The 20,427-nt window shown below is 41.2% G+C and overlaps 1 protein-coding gene across 1 annotated transcript; it reads right to left on the bottom strand.

Annotated features, from left to right (window-relative positions):
• Positions 1 to 5,788: 5,788 nt before the first annotated feature.
• Positions 5,789 to 20,048, bottom strand: acox3 (acyl-CoA oxidase 3, pristanoyl). The gene is made up of 17 exons (XM_028998930.1): positions 19,463 to 20,048; positions 18,767 to 19,000; positions 18,532 to 18,606; positions 18,024 to 18,113; positions 15,394 to 15,537; positions 15,128 to 15,216; positions 14,825 to 14,921; positions 13,420 to 13,602; positions 13,155 to 13,277; positions 12,951 to 13,071; positions 12,658 to 12,780; positions 12,119 to 12,232; positions 10,073 to 10,188; positions 8,977 to 9,151; positions 8,271 to 8,338; positions 7,978 to 8,064; positions 5,789 to 6,288 (listed from the first exon to the last, which is right to left on the bottom strand). Exons 1-17 carry the CDS (start codon positions 19,631 to 19,633, stop codon positions 6,169 to 6,171), a joined length of 2,130 nt encoding a protein of 709 aa, XP_028854763.1. The 5' UTR covers positions 19,634 to 20,048; the 3' UTR covers positions 5,789 to 6,168.
• Between the last annotated feature and the right edge of the window lie 379 nt (positions 20,049 to 20,427).

The raw sequence follows: 20,427 nt of genomic DNA, 5'->3' as shown, positions 1-20,427 counted from the left end.
AGACTCCTGCATTTTCTTTAAGTTGTTTTGGTGGTGGTGAAATGATATTAATCAAAACAAATGTTAATATACATTACATACATTTTCCAGAGACTATAATCCAGAGTGATGTGTGCAGAACAGTCAGACTTCAGAACAAGACGAGACCTAGGAATGAGCAAATGTTGGGAAAGTTTTAATGGAATATGAATTAGGAAACCAGGAGCTCTTCAGTTTAATCTCACTGTCTGGATGAAAACAAATAAAACCAAACATCCATAACTCTGCAAAAAGGCCTCCCCCTAATCTGTAACATCTGAAGACTGTAAAAACGAGGGAGACTTGGTTACATCTGTAACACCACAGTTACAAAATGCGCCCCTTTCCACTATGACCTCATTAAGCTGGTGGGATGCAATGCCTCCTCAGCATTTAGGAGTCACCATAATAGCAGGCAAAGCCAGATATTTGTCAGAGGGACAGGGTGAGGGGAAACTGTAGATGACTGGACCCTTTCATATTGCAGTGGTTTCCAGTCGCGAAGATGAAACCGGTCTCTCCACAGAAAGAGAGAGAGCAGTCTGGCTGGAATCGGATTTTGCTGATGGCGTCTCCAGCCATTTGGGGTTACAATAAACACATTAATGTGGTGAATGTAACGTTTTAAAGTCAGCCACAGTCAGATATGGAAACCAGACACACAAATGTTTATATAGAGAATATAGGTACAGATTGCTGACAATCTGCAGGCTGGAGGGTCAGTGCAGGTGAATACACAGATAGTGTAGTTTATATTATATGATGAAACATGTTTGGTCCCAGAGTAGGAGGATAATGCAAATCATCTCATATGATCTTCTGCCACCAGATCTTAGCACAACTGAACGTGTGTGAGAAATTTCTGAAGCTACGTGTAGCTTGGATTGCAGCTTGGTTTTGAGGTCACCAATCAAAATCCCTTATCAGATGTTAATTGGCACTTGATCTGTGATTGCCAGTCATTTTGAGTGTGGTAAAAGGCGCTCACTGACTCTACATTGAATCTGACCAGATATCTAGAGTTCTAAATATTTGGCTGGCACAGGATGACTGAAAGGGACCATCAACTCTCTCTGTAGAAGAGACAGGCCATACTGTGCCATTTCTTAGTCTCGTAGTCAATTAAGATTCACATTATTACTGTAATTATGATCAAAGAGATCCTGTCATGTCTTCTGTCACCTCTCATCTTTTTGTGCTAGAATGTTCTTTTGCAGACCCAATTGTCATTGTGAAACACTGCAGCACAGCAAACGGAAACACAACGAAATGTGTCTTCTGGGACCTCAGTGGCAGCTGGGGATTCGAACTGACAACCTTCTGATAACGGGTCCGCTTCCTTACCCACTAGGCCACCACTGCCCCCATTCGCCCAATCACAATTCAGACGGTTGAGTTTTCTGAACTGTGCTTTACACATCATCTCCATGAACAAAACTCCAAATGATGGAGGATATTTCAAACAGAAAATATCAAACAGTAGATCTCAATAGACCTTTACCGACCCCTCACTCAGTGGTGTCCATACCCATACAGCACTACATGAATGATGTTTTCACACCCTTCTCACATTTCTGTGGAATTTTTCAGTGTGTGCATATTCTCCTGAAGGCAGAATGTGTCACCACATCTGGCCACTGAAATGTCAGACCCTGACCGACAGTGGCTTTGCAAGAGAAGTGTGCCTAACGGGGTGCCAGCTTTTGAGTGTTTATGCTGCTTATGTGTCTGTGCATGTCTGAACTTTCAATGCCGCTGAGACTAAGAGAACAGACCAATGCTGGCCTGCCGCTGCTGTGGAGGGCAATGCTGAGTGCTCTGCATTCCACACATGTATGCGACCAATGAATCATGACGAGGGAAATGGCAGCAGACTGGAATGAGAGGGAGACAGAGGGAGAAAATAAAGGAAAAGAATAAAAAAAAATGAAGAGCAGAAAGTTTTCGTCAGTAATTGTCAGATCCCAGAACACACTGCAGACTGCAGAAGAACTGAAAGTTTCAGAGGACATTGTGCTTTGCAGTGGCAGAGCCATAGACCTCAGCAAAAAAAAATATATATAAACATTACTCTGGCTGTGTGAGACCAACTCATTCATAATTGTCCTCAGTGAGGGACTGTAAATCCTTCATGAATTAAATCTTTCTTTTTAAAGATGCATGGAGTTGAATGATGTAGAATGAGACAGTTTGTTCTGAATTGGACAATGGTGGCAAACGTTCCAATTGTCTAGACATCTCCTTAAAGTGCAAAGTAAAAATTCAACATTTCAGCATTGAGGAGCTTGACGAGAAAGAATAAAGGGAAAAAATTGCTTGGTCACAATAGGCAACAATATAGCATCACAACTATAGCAGACAACATCATCATCATATTTGAACCAATGTCCACTAAATGTATCAGATTGTTCGTCTACCTTTGGCTACTCTTGTTAGGGGTCGCCACAGCAGATCAACTGGTCTTGTCTGTCTGCACAACTGGCAAAAGCTTTACACCGGATGCCCTACCTGATGGAACCATTTCCATTTCCCTAGGCTTTAATGGTGAACCGAGAAATATAGTAGCGTGCAAGTGGCAGAGTTAAAGGTATCAGGTTTTTTTTTGTTTGTTTCAACCACAATACATCAATGAAAAAAGAATGCATTTTTGAGCTTGAATTTATTTAAGGGCATCTCTAAACCTATAGTTCTCTTCAAGGGATTATTTCTGTAGCCATTTCTGTAAATTGCCTGTAAGTTGCCCGTTCAAGGAATTGAATATTAAATATCAGGTGGAAAGAAAAAAGTTCAGAAAATTCAGAATAAAATATATGCACAACTAAAATGTATTTTACATTTATATACATTTTTGTATAAGGTTGGTATACTCAAAGTTTGGACAGTGTGATAGTATGAACCTCATTATGGAGCGGAGTGGGCCTCAAGAACTGTACTGGGTAATGTTCAAAACTTTACATGTTAGCATGCTAACGCTAACATCAAAAATGCTAACAGAGTGTGGCCAAGATATAAATAAAGTGGCCGAAGGACCGGGCATCCCCAATAAAGTGGCCGAAGGACCGGGCGTCCCCAATAAAGTGGCCGAAGGACCGGGCGTCCCCAATAAAGTGGCCGAAGGACAGGGCGTCCCCAATGAAGTGGCTGGTTTAAGATTCCATTGAATTACAGTAATAGCACACCTCACACAATAAAGTACACATTTTTGATATATATATATATATATATATCGGTACGACCCGCGTTAAGTGCCAAAAAAAAATAGAAATAAAGTTTTTTCACCCATTGACACTCTTTGTTTTTCCAAAATTGTGAGTGATCCGTAAATCAGACAGATATAAACCATATGTCAAAACGTTAGTCTTGGCGAGATCTACGAGATAATATCAATATCTTCTGTATGTTAAACTGTCTGGACACTAAGGACTAGGATAATAAACACGTTCCGAAAATGGTTTTTGGGGATTTGCGCGCAGACTTCACATGAAAGTAGTGTTTGTGCTCTGAACAGTGTCATCGCAAATTCTAAGAAACTAAATTTTCACATTTTTAATAGTTTGGCCACAATTTGTGGGTGTCCCATAGTCCCCAACAAAGCAACCAACATGTCATTTTGTGCGGAGAGGTCAGGCCTCCTTTTTTTTGTGCTTTAAGGTCTTAGTGTGGCAGCCACAAATGAACAACATGGCCTTTTTTTGCTTTTTTCCTATTTTTTCCTAATGTCTCCAATATGTTTTTCCGGATTTTCCAAACCCCTGTTGGGGGCACCAACTCATCCCAGATCGTATGACTCTGCGAGACCTTTGGCTTCGCCTCGATTTTCAGGGCACTAGCTTCAACGGTTACCCTCAGGGAGCCAAAAGCGTATTCCCAGCACAATAGTAAATGGTCTGTCATATGACAGGCCCAAAATATTTGGAATTTAGGTAATGATTCGGAATATATACTTCTCTGTTTTGGTCACTTTTGAATGTTGCCGGTGCTTTAACTCCAGTGGTAGAATGAGACTGAGTCCACAACCCACACAAGTGGCTCAGGTACTGCATCATCCAGGATGGCACATCAATGTGAGCTGTGGCAAGAAGGTTTGCTGTGTCTGTTTGCTAGTGTCCAGAGCATGGCAGGAGACAGGCCAGTACATCAGGAGATGTGAGGAGCCACTGGGGCCCTGTGCTCTTCACAGAGCAGGTCCACACTGATCATGTGTGAAAGACATGACAGAGTCTGGAGATTCCGTGAAGAACATTCTGCTGCCCGCAACATCCTACAGCGTTTTTGGAGGGGGTCAGTAATGGTGTGGGGTGGCATTTTAAGAGTTTTCGGGTGCTTTAGTCCAGGTCTGGGAGGAGATCTCAGTGGACCATCCGCCACCTCATCAGGAGCAGGTCCAGGCGTTGTAGGGAGGTCATGCAGGCCAACACATACTACTAAGTCTAATTTTTACTTGTTTTAAGGACATTACATCAAAGACACACACACACACACACACACACAGAATGACTACTTTTTTCACATACGTCTGTGATATTTCAACAAAACAGAACATGGCCAAAAAAAGTGAAGGCCTCTTACCATAAACAGGAGTGAGTAAAATAACAGCTTACAGTCACTTATTGCAGGATAAAAAAAGTTTGTGTTTGACAAGAAACACTTTAATGCTCAAATCCAGTAAAAACAGATGAGACGCTCAAAACTGGGTCACAGCACTGATGCGGAAACACATCTGTGCCCATTGAAGGACATGCACATCTTTTGCTTTGAGGACACTGGCTAAATTTAGGCATGTATTTATACAGGCACTCAGTGTGTTTGAACATGATTATGTTATGACGATCACATCATAATGCACAGAGCCTTTGCACAATTTACTGAACATGATTTGATTTCGACAGGAATTTCTAAGTAATGTGTCATTGGACAAGACGTGGAGCTGATAAAACAGTGCTTGTGTGAGATTTTGAACACTTTGGATAGTTGCACTGTAAGATCATTCTGATCTTAACAGCTCTGCATAATATGGGCTGTTCTGGAGCACACAAAAAAAAAACTTAGCGCTTAGTTGAAAAAATGTTTTCAGAAAAAAAATAAAAAACCCACAACCAATTATGGGGGAAGAACAGCAGAACCAGATCTCCTATACAGATAACAACAAAACGTTATTACATTATAACCAGTTTCCCAGTCATGTATAAAATCTGGTCCTTGACTGATTTTTTTTTTGTCTTAAGTTATATAAAAAAAGAAATTACAAGAAAAAAATTAAAACAACTTGCTTTTGAACAGCAGTGTGCAGTCTGAAAAGCAGTCTCAGATTTGTGATGCACTAAATCATAACTATGAAACAGCGCTACCTAAGAGTTTGAGAGAAAAGAGAAAAATAATTTTTTACGGATAAGTAAGTATGGTCACAGCATAAACCTGTGAAGTGACTTCACAGGGTAGTAGTCAAGTGGCTAACATACTCATATGAACCAGAAAAACATCACTTACTACCATTGTGTCCCGGAGCAAGACACTTACGACTGAGTGTCTCTAGAGGCATTGTCCCTGTAAATACTGATTGGAAGTCGCTCTGGATAAGGGCATCTGATAAATGCCATAAATGTAAATGTAAGTAGTGTTACTAAAATAACCCGTGCCATGTCATCTTCTGCCGTATGAAATGCAATTCGTAGAGCGCTTTCAGAACATTTGATTTGGTGAAAAAGTAGGCAGAACATTAAAACACCAGTAGAAAAGTATTAATGTGGGTGCATAAGTAACAAAACATATATTTAATAAAATATTTATTGAGTATTTATTTTACATAAACATCAAGTCGGTTAAAGAATCTGTCTGACCAGATATGTACATTGGGATTTATGACAAATAATACACTTATATCCTTATTAATATTGCACAGTCATATTTAAAGTAGTTACTCAGTCTAAATTAAGGCCAATAAAAGACATTTGAAGCAATGCTGATTTTTTTAAACTATTAACAATTACACTGGGCTTCAAAATCCCTGGTTACCTTTTTAAAGTACTGTTATGCTGTAATGAACTGGTTAATCAATGCATTAATTGTGTTGGTTTTACACTGCAGGATCCTGAAGACTTCAAAGACACATGAAATGTATCCTTTTCTTTGGAAACTGGAGCACTGAGCCGGCTATAATTTGGGACGAAGGGAGCCAATGACTGGTTTGTCAGAACAGAACTCTTTCCACCAGGACGGGCGCTCGAGGACCTTATCACCCTGCATGACAGTGGACCACAGGTTCTTGTAGAGCTGGAACAGAAGAACTGGAGGTTAGCTATAACAAGAACACTAGGTCTTATGTCTTGAGTGCTGAATTAACCTAAACCTACCACCACTAAAGTTCTATAGATCAATGAAAAAAACATTTACACAGAGGCATTAGCAACTTAAACTTCTTAATCGTAAGGAGGACACATCCTCTGTTCTGACCTGAATAAATATAACTCAGTCATGTTCATGCAATATATAAACAGAAAAAAGCAGGGAGTGTGGAGGATGGGACAAAGAAGGGAGGATGAGAGAAAAGCCAGGGGGAGTCAGAAAAGCAGTAATGGGTTAAAGGAAAGATTGGAGGATAAGAAGTGAGTCTGAGAAAAGAGCAAGTGCTGCATTGACTGAAAGAAAGGAGTGAGCAATGAATGAGCAATGAAGGGTAATGAAGTGACTGAGAGAAGCATCACTGTTACAGGAAGATGGAGAGAACGAACAGAGTGGCTTTTCCAGTAAATACCGACTAGGCCATAAACAAAAACGCTGGGTGTCTGCTATGCCCCAGGGTTATTACAACACCCACAGAGAGTGTGTTTATTTGTGCGAGTGTGTGTGTGTTGGAGGAAGTTCTCACAGGGTCTGTGGGTTCGAACTGTGTGAGAAAGACAAGGAAAATGAATATGCTTGAAAGAAAGATGGAGACTGAGGGAACCAAATATGAATTCTTCTGTGTGAGACTAATACAGTCAAAGCTGTTTATAATCAGTAAACAATGACACTGAGTGACTGGACATTTTCCAAATGAAGTTCCTATAAAAACGTTATATTAAGAGTACTTAATAATCCATCTAATCCATTATGACTGTAAAATTGTGCAAAACAGCAATACATTTTTATATAGTGCAGTATATGTGTTTGTGTTTCCTGTATTGGATTCTTCAAAATAGCCTCTGTTATAGTCTCTTTTGTAGTGTACGTCATTTTAATTCTAGTATTAATGACACTTATATATCACTTCTCTGTGCAGAGGCGGCCCACTGTAATAAAACAATAAAATTTAAAAAAGGCTTTTTCACGGGTGGCCTTTAACTGTAAATGTGCTATAAATGTGGAACAGTTTGTATTATTTCAGTACACACTGGTGTGTCACCGCTAAACACTGTCTCCTTTTGTTTTGGTCAGACCCATTTGTCTCTATTTAAAAAAAACGACACACCCCTTCTCCCCCTTTCTTCATGAGACAGACTCCCAGGCCACAGTCTGCCCAAGTGCAGTGTCAAGATGCCAGGTTTAAATCATGTCGCTGCTCGCCTCACTGACCCACATGTCTGTCTGAGAGTCTGGTGTGGAAAACAAAACCACCAACAGCCGCAAGTCAAGATATTTAAAGGGCCAGAAGATGACAACTCTCTGCGCTGACTGACTGAGCGGGCCTGTTGAGCTCAAAACTAGATTTAGATAGATTTATCATAACCTCGATCCTGTGTTTTCACCAGGCCTGGGGGTTAAAATACTTTTAGGTTTGAATATTTGTCCTCCATTCCTGAAGATTCCTGAAGTTTTAATGTGGAGAGCTGAGCACAAATTAGTCACTGGACCCTTTCTGGGACTTTCAAGTATTGTTGCATGTGCTGAAAAGGGCGTGTTCCTCTGTCTTACACATGGATTCATTTTTCTAAAGTGTTTTCTCAGCTGAAACTTCAACAGCGCCGTGAGCTCCGGCCTTACCTCACCATCGGCTTTGCCAATGGGCGAGTTGAGGATGAAGTCAGGAGGAGCAAACACATCCACCAGGGCCACCGCGTCATCCTTCAGCTGAGAGGGGAAACACAAAGGCATCAGTTTGTTTTCAGTTTTAAAGGACCGTCTCCAAAAACCACATAACACACTTTTCCCTTCAGCGGCCAAGTCTTAGCACCTAAGATCCACATATGGTCTGTCTAGCCAGTGTGAAGAAAACTCGAGTGACAAAGGCCAGGGAAAGGGTTACAGGCACAGGTATCTGATAAAAATGATGTTACCGAGGTGCAGAGCTGCAGAATTGCTGCCTGGACAAAGTCCGCTGGATTCTTCCCAGAAAAGTAACCTCCTACATGAAGCAAGAGACAAAGCATTTATCTCTCTGCAGGCAACAACGGTCACAAAGGCCCCATCCATCCAACTGCCTGCATGTGTTAAGACGATACAAAGTGGGATGTTTTAGAGGCACTATATATATATATGTATGTGTGTGTGTGTGTGTGTGTTTGACACTTTTTTCATTAATTTTTGCAAAATTTAACACTTGAATTAATCCAACGATGATCTATCTGCATTTCTGGTTTGGCATGGTCCAGAAAGTACTGTAACAGGGGCACCGTGAACAAGGAAAATGATTCAAAGTTATGAAAATGGCGCTGGAAGAAAGCAGACGCGAGCGTGCGCTACACTTGTGTGGGTGACTTGATGACATACAAAATTAGAACAGTAGGGTGCACAAATTAAAGTTTGACATCTTGGAGTCTGAAATAATGACACTCATACAAAAAGGGCCATGTGAGTTAGTTCCTCCTCACCAAAATAGATAACTAGCAAGCAGTTCTTTCTTGTGACGTATTATATGACATGAGCGAACACGCCCCCCTCTTTCAGGGCATTACATAAAGTTATACAGCTACAGGTAAGTGTATAATTACTGTTCTGTAGGTTTTTTTTATAATAGGCAACATATAAGGAGTTGGTTTTTACCCTGGTAGAGCGTGGCCATATGGTTGCTGAGGGTCCACAATCCATAGAGAGCTGACAGACGCTGCAGCACTGATCTCAGAGCAGCTGGAGTCTCCTCTCCATGAGTCAGGTCATGGAAGCGCTGCAGCACCGTGTGCTCCACAAACGCTATGGCCAAGGAGCGGCTGTAGTATACCTGCAGGCAGGGAGGCAGACCCACACACACACACGGATTTACTAAAAAATACCGGTTTGAAATCTCTTGCAATCATGTTTATTCAGACACATGCACATAAATTTAAGGGTTGAGCGACAGACATGAAGAGCCACACAATAAATTAGACACTAAAATCACATTACTGTGTGTGTTGTGTTTTAAGACTGGTAGTATGTTATAAACAGGGTGACAAGACAACTGGAATGTGCGTGTTGGATTGTTGGGTTTGTTTTTCAGCAATCATTCGTGCCCATATGAATATACATCCAATTTACACACACAGTCCACTGATGGGTATTGGAACACTGCAACACTTCCCAAAACACACACACACAACTCATTCCAAAACACACAGAGACAGACAGACAGACACAATGTCATACTACCCAAACACACTCTGGTGTTAATAACTGTGTGTAAAAAAAACTTCGGGTGGAGTCCTTTCAGAAATTGGCATGCTTTCAAAAGACCTCTCCATCTGGAGTTAATATAACGGGTGTGTGTATGTGTTATTAACCAGTCCACAGTTTCTGTTGTATATCAATCTTATGTTTAAACTGTGGGTTTAAATCTAAATTGTTTTATAGCTTGCATCTGGGTCCTAAGGTACTGGATGTGTGTTTTCAGTGGTTCAATTGTGTCATGTGTGTCCATATAGCCACACCTCAGCTCACATACCAAAAAGATCTGTTCCAGTCACATTTTGGATGTTATAATCACAGTCTCTCTCTCTCTGACTCACACACAATTTAAATGTATGTTAAAGTAATAAGAATGTAACATGTATTTTAAAAACAAAAATGAATCATATCCACCCTAAACAGTGAGGTCCACTTAAAGAGCACAGTTCAAGAGTGTGAACTCATTTGGCAAGTCTGTTTGATGTCGTGTGTATGTCACCTGACTATTGTTTCTTGCTTCAAAATCCTCCTTCCCAGAGGCCCTCTCCTGGTCCAGCTTCTCCTGACTCTGCTTCAGCAGGAAACAGACCAGCCACTTATATGCAGCCAATGGCACTAGAGGTAAACAAATAAACTACTAAATAAACAACATACAATGTCTTCTACAAAGTCATCGGCATGGAGATCGTGAGAACTCGACACAACGTTTAACGGTGGCTTTAAGTGTGCTTTAGGGTTATGAGCAGCACATGGTAAAAGGCCGGATCGGATACTTCTGATAATTGGAAACCATGGCAACTGGGGTGAAACAGGGTGGGGTGTTTGTTTGGGTTAATGACATTGTGACCTGCAGCAGGTGTGTAAGCCCCGGATAGAATGAGGTCACTGGAACCTGGTCACGTCTGGCTTACTGCACAAGTTGACTGTAAAACGCTCTGAAGGCATTTTGGACTTTTTTTTTTTTTTTTTTTTTTAAGGGGAGCCTACACCCCCCTATGAAACACATAGCTACACTTCATGACAATTATAACATTCTAAAAATTCCAGAAAACATTTTGATGGCCTGTCCACGCTTCTCTCATAAAGTAGCCGCAGTGGCCGCAGCGTGACGCATTCCTAATAAAGTGGCCTAAAGACAGGCATGGTTAATAGAGGCTACAGGACTGGAAAAGTGGCTGAAAATAAATAAATGAATGAATGAATGAATGCCCCACCGAGGCAAGCCATATGTCAAACTGGGTGAAAAGGAAAGCCCTATGACTGAAAGACGGGTCTGTGCTCAACAGTGTAAGCGCAAAGAACACATTTTTTTTTCCCCCACACTTTTCCAACTTTGGTCTTGATTTGTGGCCGACCCATAGGCCCGTGCGGAGACGCCAGGCCTTCCCTGCCGTTTCTGTGCATTGCAAGGGCTTAGCATGGCAGCCTTTTAAAGTAATGCGTGGGTTTTCGGATTCGATAGGTCTGATTGTGTGTCTCTTGACTCCTGTTTCGCTAGCTTCAACGGCTACCCAGCAAGAGGTCGAAAACGTATTTCCAGTGCATAAATTAAAATAACGTCCTGGTCCTGAAATCTGATCCTCAGTAAAATGGGATCGCATGTCACTTGAAATTAGGGGTGTAATAAAATGTTGATATATTATCTAAAATAAATATCTAAAATATACAATATACAATACCAAGCTGTGGACTGGTACTGGACAGACTGTGGAAAACCAGAGAGTTGTAATTATTCACTTTATTCTGCTTTATTATCACAGTGCCATGACACTGGAAAATAGTCACACTTTCCACGTGCATAATACTGCTGTAAGCAAATCGCCTTGCTGAGATTCATTTTGAGTAAGTGGTCAACTGCATTTTAAATAACTGTCCGTTTCAGACCACAATTAGCCCCAATATGTCTTATCAGCAAGCTGTGTGGAAGTCAGAAAATAAATTCCAGGCAATGGCTTTTAGGCAGGGTGGGAGTTCTGCCAATGCAGACAGAATTTGACAGACAAGTGTTCAACAATGGTGGTGTTTTTTTTTGTTTTTTTTTAAGTACACAATCTAACACAGAAGACTGCAGACAGTCAATGGACTGTGTTGCACGCCACACACTTAGCAGCTCCTCTCCTGTCCTATGAATTCCTTCTGCCTCTGACCCCTGTTGTTAGTTGACCAGGGCTGGTTCACTGGTGATGGAATGAGGTCTATAAATGCTACAGGTGTGGAGCACATGTGGTGGGAAGGCGGCCATGACATACATCTCCGGAATCCTCTTAGCATGGAAACTTGGCAGGGGGTGTTTCTCTGAAGACATAACACGCATGCACAGTCTGAAATGTGTCCTTCAAGAGCCACTTTCTCCTTTTAAAAGAAACGTGACAACTCACATTGCTACTGGGGAGTGTGTAAAGGTAAGAATGCATTTTCAAATGAAAGCGTTTATTTGTGCATGTGTGTCCATATCAACAGAAAAAAAAACCCTGAGGAGAAGCATGCTTAAGCTCTTCTTGCATATGTATACATATGCGTACGTATGAGAGAGACACACACACACCTGCAGAGTCCATGCAATCCTCCACTGAGGCAGCAGTGAAATGAGTCTGCAGGATGGAACTGACATTGTCCATAAAGTTCACCGACTCCAGAGGGGACTCAACCCGGCCTCTTCCTACAGAGAGAAGAATCGGGTAAAAAAAAAAAAAATAATAAGATTAACTACATTGGTATTTAACACAATATCATGCAGTATGGAGCTTAAAGTGGAACGTTTGAAATAATTGTTAAGCACTTAAATATCTAAAATGTATGCTGCTAATGCAGCTATGTTTTCAATGCTTTTCCTTTTTGAGTCCACACTCTTTGTAATAGTGTTTTAATTCTTCACAATAAAGCTAGCTATATGAATATAGATCACATTATTTTACTGCAAAAGTAACATAATGGCAAATTAAATGAAAGCTCCTTCTATGACAGCAATGGTGCAATATAGCCTTTTTTTGCACCAATTCTTTGGGCCACAAGTAGAAAATCCAGTTTTCTTGTGCTTCAATGGCCAAAACCAGTTTAAATGACAAGTAAGCAGCAGTGCCTGACCTTGCTGTTTGACCTGAAGCCAGCTGAGTAAGTAGTTGCTCGTCTGCTGCAGCAGCACATTGTTGTCCCCCTCATATGTGCAGTTGGGATCATTGTCATCACGTAGGTCGCCAAGGCGATTCACTTGAAGAATGAACATATGATGTCAATCTTCAGATATTTGTCTTCATTGAAGGAACATTCCAAAAATGTCTCCCTCAATAAAACACATTTATGGCACTCAGTCAGAAAGTGTGTGTGCGAGTGTGTGTTTGGGTCTAATGTCTATATGAATGTGTCTGTGCACGACTCACTAGCCAGATACCCATGACCTCCGCAAGCCTCCCGACACTCCTGAATGCCACGCTGGGCTGTCCATGAGCCCAGAGGCTTACCGGCGCAGGAGATGGCGTGGATTTCCCTCCCCAGCTCAGCCTTGGGAGTATAAAGCGCACACATGATCTCACAATGCACACAATCTCACTTGCACTGTTCTATGCGCACAGTCATTTTTTCACCTGTCTGTCACTGCTGTCCTTCATCATGAGGCCGATCTGAAATTCCACAAAATTCATAAAGAAGGACTTGGAAAAGTGTTCCAGGGCAAACGCGGCAGCCAAGTATGGGATGAGACGCCATTGCTTCAATTAAACACACACACACATTTCAACACATTAACTCCATATTTAAAATTAAACACTAAAGCATTTAAATGGGTCTTGTGTGACCCTTAGCCCCCATTTTGGGGGTTTTCCTGTGTTCACCCTGCTGCTTGGGCTCTACCTGTAGCTGATACTCCAGTACTGGGAGCTCCTCATCTTCTCTCGGACCAAACTGGCGTCTTGTGGCAGAGAAACGCACTGCCACAGTCAGAGCAAGCTTCAGGTTAACCAGTGCCATCCTGGTGATGGAGACGCGCCCCCCTGAGAGGGCGCCCAGAGACGCACCAAATCGTTTATTGGGGTCCTGCCACAGGAATAAGATAATGAATGAGAGAAGATGCAAAACATGCTATGGAATGATCTTTAAATACATTTTCTGAAGAGACACAGAGCTTCAGTTGGCTGTGTAGCAGGCAGAGTTCGTCCAATTTTAATTGGATCTCAGCTTCTCCGCCATGTTTGTTTCCCTCATATCCCTCTCTGCCCATTTCCATCAGTCAAACTCCCCACTAAACGCCTTGTTTGTTTAGACTGAATACGGTCTAACAAGATCCAGCCTGATGGTTAGATAAACACCATCTGTCTTTTGTCTGTTCTTCCCCCTCTCATTCCGCCTCTCCTTCCAAAGAGAGAACTCAAGTTAAACAGTCTCATTGAGTTATTAGTTTGTCTTTGGTTGAAAATCAAGGAAATAACGTGTGGCTGTTTATTATTATTTTATTTCTTTTTGAGGACGTTTTCTAATCAGGATTTACTATTTATTACTTGCAACTAACTACAACCTAAGCAAGGATTTGGACTGGTGTGGCAGATACACTTTCACATGTTCACGCACTATGCACAGGGTATATGCAGGTTTAAAGAAGCCAAATCTAAGACGTTTTAAGACCTTTTTAAAGGACACTTTCATCGAATATAAAACCTTGCATTGGGGTTGAGATTTTTTCAGCAGACACCGAGGACCAGATGCTCTTCTAAAATACAATAATAATTGTATATATATTCTATATATATATATATAAAGTAATATATTATTATTTTATATGAATTTTCCTTTGAAAATTCTTGTTTTTTTTAGCCTTCATCAATGTTAACAGAGGCATGAAACATCTACTGAAGAAAGCCACTAGGGGGTGACTACAATGATTTCTTGTTTGTGAATCATATCCATGCCTGCGATGCACTTAGTGAACCTGGAAGTGCTCAGCACGCCATTACCAGCAGATAACCAGATTGAATGCATGTTCATTTGAGTTAGAAAAAAATAAATATAGAAACATACTTTTCAGTCCTCACTAGGCTATTCCTGATACTTCAAAAAGCACATTCACTTAATTAATAATAAATAAATAACAAAGCTTGGAATAAAAAAAAATTATGAGCGGGACCTGTGTAGAAATACAGAATGTAATATTTTACATATTGCAGAAGAATCCTAAGAGAGAATCATTTAATCTATAAAAATTATTATTATTTTTTTTTTTATGCTTATGAGCTCTTTCAACAGTTTCACAAGCCCAGCTAACCTTAAAAGGAGTTATGTATCTCCCCTCTGGTGTCACGTCTCCGGTTTTATTCAGCATGTTCTCCCTGGGGATCCTCACATGGTGAAACATCACAAAACTGACACATAGAGAGACACATATAGGACACCATTATGGACTGGTGTGGTCCGCCAGAAGCATGACAGAGAATCAGTGAATTAAACCATTTTAAAACCAGTCTGCCACCTACTGAGGACATTGTGTAAATACATCTTCACTGGCACCAAAACAAACACACAAGCTGATTAAATAGGCTGCGCTGCTAAACTTCAATGGTGAACTCACCCATTATCCAGGCCATTCTGACCAAGCTTCTTCCCCATGTCACCCACTGTGACCCCTGGCATGGCCAGCAATGTTTTGGGGTCTCGAACCTGCAGGGCAAAAAAACATATCCAGACTGGTGAACCCTTTATCCTTCTACCCCAAACGCAGGTTACAAACATTAACCATTAAAAACCCTATGACAGAGTTGCACAGAACAACTAGTGCCTTCTGATAAATTAACTGTTAGCAAATCATTACCATTCAAGTACATTTTGTCCTCCTACCTGAACCACAAAGGAGTGAAGGCCATGACAGACGCCATCTGGAGTATACAGCTGCGCAAAGACCACTGTGTGGGTCGCGGTCTTACCCAGATTTCCCACCCAAAACTTAGCCGCCTCAAAGTCTGGACTGTGAATCACAAATTCCTGGAAGAAAAAGAAATGTTGGTTGGACTTGTCCTATGGGTTAGACACTTTGTTTTTTTTTGGACTACTGTATTTCACTTGTAAAAACTTCCAAAGTGCTAGAGAGGATGCTGAACGAGGTGTTTGGACTAGTACACAACCTGCCGAAGCATTGTAGCATCAACCCACTCTTTATTTCGTTCCAAGCACTCCCGTCTCATCTGCCTGGTCTCTCTCTCACTAGGAATCTAGACTATTCATACATCTGGACCTGGGACTTGATACCCATCTTCCAGAACAGGCTTAAGACCTCAGTTACCTACTTACAAGCCAAACTCTTACAAACTTTTTAAAGTACTCCATCGTCTGCACTACTCAGCAGATAAACTAGCAAAAATGTTTCCTAATACCAGCTCGGAGTGCCTACGATGTCACCAAGGGCCAGCTACTTTAGGCCACATGTTCTGGAACTGCCAGTCTTTGTATAATTTCTGGGAAAATATTTTCATGGTCTTGTCATCTTTATGTAATAGAACGATTGAACCTACACCATAGTGTGTGGGGACGGTGCTTTGCTCAGTGGCACCTCAGTGGTACCTTGGCAGATCGGGATTTGAACCGGCAACCTTGTGATTACGGGGCCGCTTCCTTAACCGCTAGGCCAACACTGCCCCGGTGGTTGGTGGTTGGTGGATATTGGTCAATAGCTGTTATTTGTTTGTTGTTGGAAAATTGAAAATCACAAATAAAACATTAAAAAAAATTGTGTTGCATGTGGGTTTAATATGTTCCCTTTAACACACAAACTGTGTTTGGTTGTTCATACCTTGTGTGCTTTGTGTATTGACATGTTACAACAACAATGTTATATTACATAGAATAAGAAAACAAAAAATAAAGCTTGAAAATATGCTTTTGACTGTTCTACAGACAACCTGTTCCAACACCTTTGGTAGCCAGTATCACTAGTATGACATTTTAGCATCCTATACTGGAGATATATGAATATATAAATAGAACAAAAACACAAAAGGTTCAAAATCTACATAGGACAAACAGGCCAATTTAACAAATTTACTATAGAATTTCCATGACTTTTTGATGAATAGAATGGATATATAAAAATGGATAAAAAATCCATTCTCTAAAATGTCTGTGCAAATGTGAAAGGAATGAAAAAAAAAAAAAAAAAAAAAAAAAAAAAAAGACCAAAATATTGTTAACCTAGCAAACCCTGGAAAGCTTAACTTAAACCACAGTGTTTCTTCCTCCAAGTTTGCATGAGCCAGATTAAAATGGGCCGCCATCGTGTTCCAGCATAGATAATCAGCTGTCATTTACTTTTAACAGGAGACACGCTGCTGCGGAGGTGCTGGAATATGGAAGCAATGCATGCAGTACTACATGTAAAGCAAGCAAAGATACTATAGACCTAGGTTTTCGCGCACAGTCCCTCTGGAACTATGTGCTTCATTATATGTGTCTATATGTGTCTAATTATTTTTCCACAACTTTATATGTTTATTTTCAAGGCCTGGAAATTTCTCTTTTCAAATTTCATGACTTTTCCTTTTTTTTTAATGAGCGTAGAATCCCTGAGTAAAACAAAGACCAAATAAAAAAATGTAAAAGAAATCAGAATGACTGAGCCAACTGTATCTCTCTCTTCAGCCACAGTGTACAGACAGAAAAGTTGTGTGCCTGTAGTTACGTCAGACTTTTTATCTACCTTCCTGCTTATCTCCCACAGACTTTCTTTTAAAGATGTACAGCAAGACAGAACTAACTAGGATTTCTTCACACTCTTCAACAAATGTTCTAACAACTTCCTCTCAGTTCCTTTTTCGTTACTGCACAAGTTTCATTAAATTCCATCTGGTAGCCATGTGGTCCCCACTGAATTTTATCATTGAAATTTTCATTTTCAACATTTTACTGCAATATTGAGCCTTTTTGGGTAAAAATGCATGCACATTTTGCTATCAGTAATAAATCATTGTGGATGCCAAGGACTAGTTAAAGGCAAATAGCAGTAAACCATTCTGGACTTTGGTAGGTCAATGACGAGGTCAGTAAACTCTTCTCTTTTACCTTTGGCTACTCCCATTAGGGGTCGCCACAGCGGATCAACTGGGCTGGCTATCCGTACAACTGACCTTCCAAACTTTTTATGCCAGATGCCCTTCCTGACGCAACCAACCCTGTTTACCCAGGCTGGGTAATACGCTGTCACATGCGTACCCAGTCGCTGCGTTGGTCAATAAACCGCAAAACCATAATATTACATATAAAAATAAAGTTGAAATAGGACTGGGCAATTTGCTGAAGAATACCCTGAATTTGAATATCATAAGTAGTACAGATTGCCATGTATAAATGTAAAGTTTATAATGTAAAGATTACATTGCTCACATGGTTCATTTTAGAAAGAAGACCTGCCCGTTCTCTTGATGTGAAAAACATCTTTGTATAACACGCTCCAGCTTTTCTCAAAAGCCCGTCAGTACCTGTGTGCTGGGGTCATATTTGGCTGTAGTCCTCAAGGCCCGGGTGTTGCTGCCATGGCTGAGCTCAGTCAGAGAGAAAGACCCAAACGTCTGCAACAGACAGAGACAGGTGACACTTGGGCGGTACACAGCACCTTCCTTACTGCAGCGTTAAAACATCAACATTATATGAGGACAAATGGACAAAAAGACAAAGAGAAACTGACTTCTTGTTGTTTCAGCTTTGTGTATTTGCATTTGAGAGAAACCTTTGAACTCCCTCGCCCATGTTATCTAGACACAGCACTAAATGGTGCATGGTGCACCTTTGTCGAGGACTATGAACTTCATTAAGCGGTTTTACCCAAGTAAGATTCAAAAGAGGTCAAAGGTGAGTGCACAGTGTCCTCACATTCTTTATATATTGGTCAGCACTGTTGCTTCAATTCCCTGTGTGTACAGTATATTTCACAAACATGACCAAGAATGTAAATAATAAGAATATTAAATAATAATAATATCATCATACCATCATATTTTCTGTATCTTGCACAAACTTGTCATGCCTTTTTGATCCTGTGTTGCCCACTGTGGCTCCAAACATCTAAAAATGTATAAAAAAGATTGCATGTTCACAGAGACGCAGTCTTCATTTTAAATAATAAAATAAGAATGTAATTTTTTTTTTATTTAAGAATGCAATTTACATGCAAGGGAACATTGTATTTGTCATTTGTTATTGGCTGGTGTCATAATTAGCTCACCCCTTTATTCAGGAAGAACTTGGCTCCCAGGGACCAGTCATACATGCCCAGACAATCGTTGAGCACAGGGGTCTTCCAGGGATTCTGCATCATTTCCTCCCGCGTCAGCAAGTCGTACCTGAAGAGCTGCTTGCAGCGCAGGAAGGTGAGCTCCCGCTTGCGCTCCACGGACACATCCTCGCCTGGCTGCCGGGCGAAAAGAGGGTCTATCTCCAGAATCGCGAACAACCGTTGCTGTAAAACAAGGTCACGGGGGGGAAGAGCATGACACTGATCAATCTAGAGAGGATGGTATAGGTCAAGTTCACCCCAAAGGTCAAATGCCACCATGTGTGTATTACACTGAAAAATAATAGATTTATGTGCATAAGAGTGAGAATAACACACAGACAGAACTCACTGCAGGAGCTTAAGTAAATGAATGCAAAATGACCACAATTTAGTGCAAATAAAAGACAAAAAAGCGAGAGAAGGGCACAGAACGAAATGAATTCAGTTTAGATTTAGCTTCCACGATGAAAAATAGTCCCATTTTCGAGCTACCGGTTGATTTTGCGAAATGTTTTCTAAGGAGATTCGGTCAGTAACAACCACAACGCGAACTTGCGATAAATCAGTAAATAGTTGGGATTTTGGCCAGGTTTAACGTGCTGGTCCCTAGAGCTAGTGTCACTGGGGTCACGTCACGTCTCTCACCTTGAATTTAAAAACATCCTCGCCCTCAATGAACAAAGTCATGTCTTTCCAGCAGAAGGAGGCTTTTTTCCTGTACACATCTAAAGGTCCACGGGGAAGGTCTGGAACAACGTGCTCCATTTTCCCTCTTGACGAAGACCGCGAATCTTCGGTGAGGCTTGGCAGACTCATCTTCTCCTCCGAGGCACTTGGCGGGGGGCTCTTCTAAAGTTCAACAGCTTATCCAGCACTCGTTCGTTACACGGCGTCTTGCATGGTTTGCAATTCAATCACTAATAACAGTCAGAACGTAAAACTCGCAGGACATTAAAACGCAAGCGGCTACAGAATCGTGTAAGCGTAGACTACAACGGGGGCACAACGAAGCACACAACTGTGTCCGATCGCGTGTGAACGCACCGACGCAGGCGACTCCGCCCCCTCGCAGGTCCTGGTCACACGTGACGCCACGCGCGTGCGCAGAGCGAGTAGCGCTTACGGGCGTCCTGGCTGCGCCAAGCGACGCATTTTCATCGCAGCTTTCACATTTACAGCTTTTATCAGACTTACAATCAGTATTTACAGGGACAGTCCCCGTGGAGACACTTAGGGTTGCTCAGGGACAATGGTAGTAGGTGGGATTTGAACCTGGGTCTTACGTTTACATTTACATTTAAGGCATTTGGCAGACGCCCTTATCCAGAGCGACTTACAACGTGCTTTCAAGTTACCATCGATGAAGAGATCAGTTCAGGTTCACTAGGACACCCAACTATGAATACACTTTTATTCACTCTGTTGTAGATTCTGTACACAAGTTCAACAATAAGAAAGTTACAAGTTAATCTAAATATTCTTTAAAGAGGAAGGTCTTGAGCTGTCGTTTGAAAATACTCAGTGACTGAGCTGTTCTGACCTCGAGGGGAAGTTCATTCCACCACGAGGGGTCAAGACGGAGAAGATGAATGTCTTCCTTTTACCTTTAG

The sequence above is a fragment of the Denticeps clupeoides genome, chromosome 1, assembly GCF_900700375.1.
Source record: "Denticeps clupeoides chromosome 1, fDenClu1.1, whole genome shotgun sequence".
NCBI classification, from domain to species: Eukaryota; Metazoa; Chordata; class Actinopteri; order Clupeiformes; family Denticipitidae; genus Denticeps; species Denticeps clupeoides.
This window is presented reverse-complemented; position numbering and strand designations above follow the sequence as displayed.

Bases quoted from the DNA above. Each gene is read 5' to 3' on its own strand.
- acox3 (XM_028998930.1), bottom strand. From the start codon at position 19,633: ATGAGTCTGCCAAGCCTCACCGAAGATTCGCGGTCTTCGTCAAGAGGG. The intron at 18,114-18,531 runs GTATGATGATAT...TGTCTGTTGCAG, and splicing joins AAGATACAGAAAATATGATG to ACGTTTGGGTCTTTCTCTCT. The intron at 9,152-10,072 runs GTGACATACACA...CCCTGCCTGCAG, and splicing joins AAGCAAGAAACAATAGTCAG to GTATACTACAGCCGCTCCTT.